Raw genomic sequence first — 6,000 nt, 5'->3', positions numbered from 1 at the left:
CGTCAGCCTCCTTGCTCTTCCGTGTCTGGTCACAAACAAGTTCAAGTATAGTCATTGAGCAGTTCATGTTTATCAATCTGGACATATGCAGTCAACAAAGATGGAAGGGCCAGGAAAGAGGAAAGGGGAAAGAGTGGCTGCTCAAGAAATTTATAACTAGCATCATTCACACACACCCCCACCCCTCTCTGAGACACACACACCAGAAAACACACATGCAGACACACTCACTGCAGCCTCTAAGAAAAGCAGCCGCATCAGTTTTCAGAGCAGCGCTCTCTTCTTTCCCCCCTCCCTTCTCTATCTCACTCTCTCCCAGTCTCATGCTCACCCACTCACTCTCCCTCCTTTTCTGCTTTCTCTCCGTCGCACATTCTATCGCTTGCTCACTCTCTCTCTTGTTTCCGCTCTCTCTCTCCCTCTGCTTGCTTCTCTCACACTCCGTGTGCCTGTGTTTCTGCCAAGGTCTGAGTCTTTTCAGTGTGGGAATGTAGCAAGCTCAGAGACAGGACAGCCTTTGAATTCTGGTGCAATGACGGATGCAGGGCAGAGGATGTGCACTGACAGAACGGGACAACTAAGGGCAGGGATTGGAAAAAGGATCTGATGGATTTAACCCTAGCAGCCATCTCTTCCTGATCACAGTACACTATTCTCCCGCGCTCCGCTGTTCTCTCCTGTAGGGTGGATTACCGGCTGCCTGCGTCCACTGACGCACCGCTGTAGAGACTAGAGGAAAGATCCAAGCTGCGTAGCCAGAGACAAAGTGCCGTGTCGGGTGAGAGAGAAATGCAGAGCTGTCCCTTGAGTGGAGCTGTGCTTCTGCCGCTACCTGAGCTTCTCCACACACACAGACACTCACACACACATACAGAGGCAGGGCTGCACCAGCCGCGACGACCGATGCGTTAATGCAGCTGTGAGAAAAGATCTGCAGCAGGGAGCTGCCCTCGCTCAAACACTCACGGATTTACAAGGAAAATTTGACTACGGGCAGAACACCGACGGAGCCGCAAAACTTAATTTTTGTTCTATTTTTATCGTTATATATGGAGTGTCTTGGGAATTACCTTCGGTTCTACGGAAGCTGAACTAAACAGAGGCTTGTTCCCAATACCCACTCTTTTCCCAAACCCAGTCCTGTTCGGTTTCTTAAGTGTGTTTATGTGTGCGTGTGTACGTGACTATTGGTGTCTTCAGGTTTTGAGGTTTGTTTACTGTATTGTATAGGATTTATATATTTATGTGTTCATATATATGGATATAGGCTGATGTTTGCTGTTCTATTCATGTGAGTAGTCAGTATTGCATGTATCTGTAGCTGTGGAAGAGTGTTAAATGAATATTAATGAGATGCCCAGTTTTGGCTCCCTCCCTAGCCCCCTCCGCTGCTTGCACTACTTCCTGGCTGGGCCCTGAACCCCAGAAGCATGAGTGAGAGAACGGCGCTAGGGGCCACCATGGAGACCATGACCCTGGAAGAGCCCGGGGGTGAACAAGCCTCTCCCCGGGCCCCAGGGCCCCTCCGCTGTGGCCCCTGTGCGGTGTGGCCCCGCCAGCAGACCTGGCTTTGTGTTGTGCCCCTGCTGATGGGCTTTGTGGGCCTGGGCCTTAGCCTGATGCTTCTTAAATGGATTGTGGTAGGCTCAGTGCAGGATTACGTCCCAACTGACCTGGTGGACGCCAATCGCATCGGACAGGACCCCATTTTCCTATCTAAACCCAGTGCCCTGCCGAAGGGCTCCGATGGCTCCACGTCTACCACTTCCACCACACCCTCAGCGGCTCCGGGTTCAGCGACCCGAGCTGCTGAGGGCACAGGTACAGTTCAAAGGACTCGAATAGGGCAGTCCTCAAACCACACGGCCAGTAGCAGTAGCAGCAGTGGAGGCGGCGGTGGCAGGGCGTTAGGGGGAGGGTCGGAAAACACTGCTCCGCACCTGCATAACCGAGTAGGAACGCGTGTGACCAACACCACCACCGCCACCCGGGCCGCCATTCCTGTCCCACCAGGAGCAAAGGAGGTCACTCCGCGCAGCACCACGGTCCGAAAACCCAACGGGGAGGGTGGGGGCAGAAACGCATCGCCTTCTGCACGGGCTGGGCCACCGAGTACAACCACCACGAGCACGACGACCACCACGATTACGACGAGCACAACCACCACTCAAGCGGCCCAACCGACCTCCACCCTTGCATCCCCCTCCAAGCCTGGTCAACGCTGGAACCATGGACGCTCCTCCAAGGGCCCTTCCACCAAGCCTACTCGCCCACACCATCGCTTCAGGACGCGTGAGTGCGATCTTCTAAATATTTAGATTGCGTACATGCATGGATGTGGATGTGCAGATATGCTTGTGTGCGTGAGCTTGCACCACTGTCTGTGACGTACACCCTTTCTTAGCCATATAGCCACATTACTTGGTCAGGTCTCATTATTTTGCTTTCCTCTAATAAAATCCCTTCCCAACTTCATATGCATCAGGATAGATACATACTCCAGCTCTCTTCTCGGCATTACAAAAGAGGCAGTCAGGCAGTCTAATAGTGTTCGTGCTTGCTGCGGAGTTCATTAGTTCTGCATGTTAATGAGAGAGCACATAGGCGACTGTTTTTCCATTTGTTTTTATCCTCTCTATATCAGGTGGACTAAGGTCTGTCCACTTGCTCTGTTTGTTTCATATCAATTTTCAAGAATAATGACTCCCAGTGCTGCAGCTCCCCCCTCCCCAAAGCATAAACATGTACGCCCATTTAAAGCAGGTCTATAGTTAGATAGAGATTTGCCTGATCTAAAGCAGATGCTCAAGGTGAGAGGAGGAGAGAACGATAGAAGGAAAAAGAGGAAGTGTAGCGTTGGAGAGGGTGCTGGCTCCTCTCGTCCTGTCAGTGGAGATCAGGTCTTAGGTTGGAGATTCCATTTAGATAAGTAAAGATATGAGTACTGCAGTAGGTTTGGTAGGTAGACTTGAGGCACTGGATACAAGACACTCACACAGGGAGTATACACACACACACACACACACACACACACACACACACACACACACACACACACTAGAGAGAACTGAAGAAGATATGTGAGCGCTGAAAATGGGAAATAGTTTTTACATTGTAAATTATTGTCTGCATGACTCTGTGTATGTCCTTGCAAATCTGTGATGATCTGTGATGTAATGATAGTACTGTCATTACCAGTGATTGGTTTGCTGTATACAAATTATAGCTGTTAAGCTACAAGCTTCTCATAATTCAGTCAAGCTTTAGTAGTTTGCTACATTAAGGCTAGTTATCAGGCTACTTTTTATTTTGATGCATACCTATCTCATTATACAAGAATTTTATTAGGGAATTTGATATATATATATATATATATATATATATATATATATATATATATATATATATATATATATATATATATATATATATATATATATATATATATATATATATATATATATAAAATATACAGGTCCTTATAAAAAAATTAGCATATTGTGATAAAGTTCATTATTTTCCATAATGTAATGATAAAAATTAAACTTTCATATATTTTAGATTCATTGCACACCAACTGAAATATTTCAGGTCTTTTATTGTTTTAATACTATATATAAATATATATATAAATATATATATATATATATATATATATATATATATATATATATATATACACGCACACACACATATATATATATATATATATATATATATATATATATATATATATATATATATATATATATATATATATATATATATATATATATATATATATATATATATATACATACATACATACATACGGGGCTCGACATTAATGCTTGTCCGGGACAATTTTACTTGCCCAACGGACAAGAGCCTGATTAAAACGGCAATAAATAATAATAATAAAAAAAAACACCAAAATGGAAGAATGATTCTGCATTAATTTAGTGTAAGTGGTGATTGATAGTGGATATGGATAATATATAATGTAATGAACTGATGGTAACAATGTGCTTTTGACGCTTGCGCATCTCGATGAGAAATCAAAACAAATGAGCGTCGCTCACACAGAGAAATTGCGGTAAATGTGAAGTTTTTATGTTTATAACATATGATGTTAAACAACATCAAACAACCAAATCTGCTGTTTTCCTGAATACCATCATTTCCTGAAAATGACACCTATTTCATATGAAAGTTCCATAAACATTTAAATAACTTTTAGTCACTTATATTTTAGATGCAGTATTGAGTGTTTTTTCTTTTTTCAGCAGCAAAAATAGTTCTAAACAAAGATGTCAAGCAATGAAAGTTCTTAACAGTGGAACCATAACACCTCTCACATGTTACTGAATGATTCAGTGTTTAAACGAATCGGTTGAATCAAAGATTCAATGACCTGTTTGTAAACCACTACTTCATTCTTGAATGAATCACTCATTTGACTGAATCGTTTGAATTAATGACTCAATGAGCCACTCATTAAGACTCACGTGCTGCCACCTAGTTTCATATACTTTTCAACATTTATTTAGTTTATTCAAAAATACAAATCTCATAACATTATTTAATGCAGTTGTAATTTTTCAGTGTAAAGAATTTAATTTGATTGGTAGCAGCCCTATAGTGTCTTATTTTAATTTAATGTATAGATCAAATTTAAGAATATAATATGAAACCTGAAGCATTGCCTATATTTCATATGATTAGGGGCAAAATGCCCTTTACAAAAGATAAAAATATCACAAATATGCAGATTTAAAATATGTTAAAGCTGATTGAACACTGGTGAGAATATTGCTTAAGAATAAGTTATATTTACAGCATACACACACACACACACACACACACACACACACACACACACACACACACACACACACACACACACACACACACACACACACACACACACACAAATATAACTTTTTTCCGGACGAGCTAATTTTTTACTCGGACAAGTGAATGACCGATTTACTTGTCCGAAGGTCAAACACATGAACATGCTTAATGTTGAGCTCTGATGACTGATATTATATATCAAGTTATTATATATCAAGTTATTATATATCAAGTATATCTAATGTATAGAATTGAAGCAGAAACAAAGTAATGAATTTAATTAAATATTCTGCTATAAATTGAAACCTAAAATGCAATTTTTAAAAGTCTTTTTTTTTTAGTCCCTAAACAAAAGTTCATTCCCTAAACAAATGAGTGGAATGAATCTGACTTTGCAACGCTACAGATATGAGATTCATATCACGAGGGAGCATGTTTGATTGTTCTTGTGTTTTGTCACACTACACGGTACTCATAAAAGTAGCTTGTTCCTGGAAAGGCTTTACTAATTTGTAAGAAGCCGATCTGTTGTCACACTAACGACTTAGTGAGTTTGAGTTAGTTACTCTCCAACACTGCTCAATTCATTCATGAATACTGAAAGAATGTGCTTTCCAAACAAAATACAAGCTTGTTTTCAAGGACTGAAAATGTTCTGTTTTATTAGGGAATGGGGAATTAGCATAGTCATCATGCTAATTTGATGTACTTCTGTAATTAAATCTGCAATGTTGTTTATTTATAAAGCAAGGTGTTAAAAACAGGCCATCAATTGTGTGTGTCAGCACAAATTAGCAAGTGTGGAGTTTGAATGTCATCCAGACTTAGGTCTTTAAACAGCCCCTTACATTGAGAGACAATCACAGTGGTAACTTAAGTGACATTTCGCATTACTGCTCCCGCTTCTTCCTCGATAATTGTATCTTGGAGATCATGGAGAGGTTTATAGCATATACAAATCTAAGCAGTGAACCCTGGTTTGTGATTTTTATAAGGAAAACAATTCAAGATTGCATCTTTATGCCCTTGGGGGACATTTGCATGGCTGACTTTTATTTAAATAAAACAAAAAAACCCTATAAATATATTAGTTATTTGTGAACTAGATCCAACACCCTAGTCAACAGTGAGAATATCGCAAACTGCTTGTATAAAGAGAAGCTT

General features: G+C 40.8%; 1 protein-coding gene across 2 annotated transcripts in view; it reads left to right on the top strand.

Annotated features, from left to right (window-relative positions):
• The first annotated feature begins 255 nt into the window (after positions 1-255).
• Positions 256-6,000, top strand: part of nrg3b (neuregulin 3b) — a 205,857-nt gene continuing 200,112 nt past the window's right edge. The window contains exon 1 of one of the 2 annotated variants that reach the window (XM_067429424.1): positions 256-2,292. In XM_067429424.1, the coding sequence (XP_067285525.1) occupies positions 1,431-2,292 (862 nt within the window). In that variant the 5' untranslated portion in view covers positions 256-1,430. The remainder of the gene's footprint in view (positions 2,293-6,000) is intronic. The other variant, XM_067429425.1, reaches the window with a different exon arrangement.

The sequence above is a fragment of the Pseudorasbora parva genome, chromosome 21, assembly GCF_024679245.1.
Source record: "Pseudorasbora parva isolate DD20220531a chromosome 21, ASM2467924v1, whole genome shotgun sequence".
NCBI classification, from domain to species: Eukaryota; Metazoa; Chordata; class Actinopteri; order Cypriniformes; family Gobionidae; genus Pseudorasbora; species Pseudorasbora parva.
The sequence above is the reverse complement of the archived record's forward strand: the minus strand, read 5'-3'. Positions and strand labels throughout refer to the sequence as shown.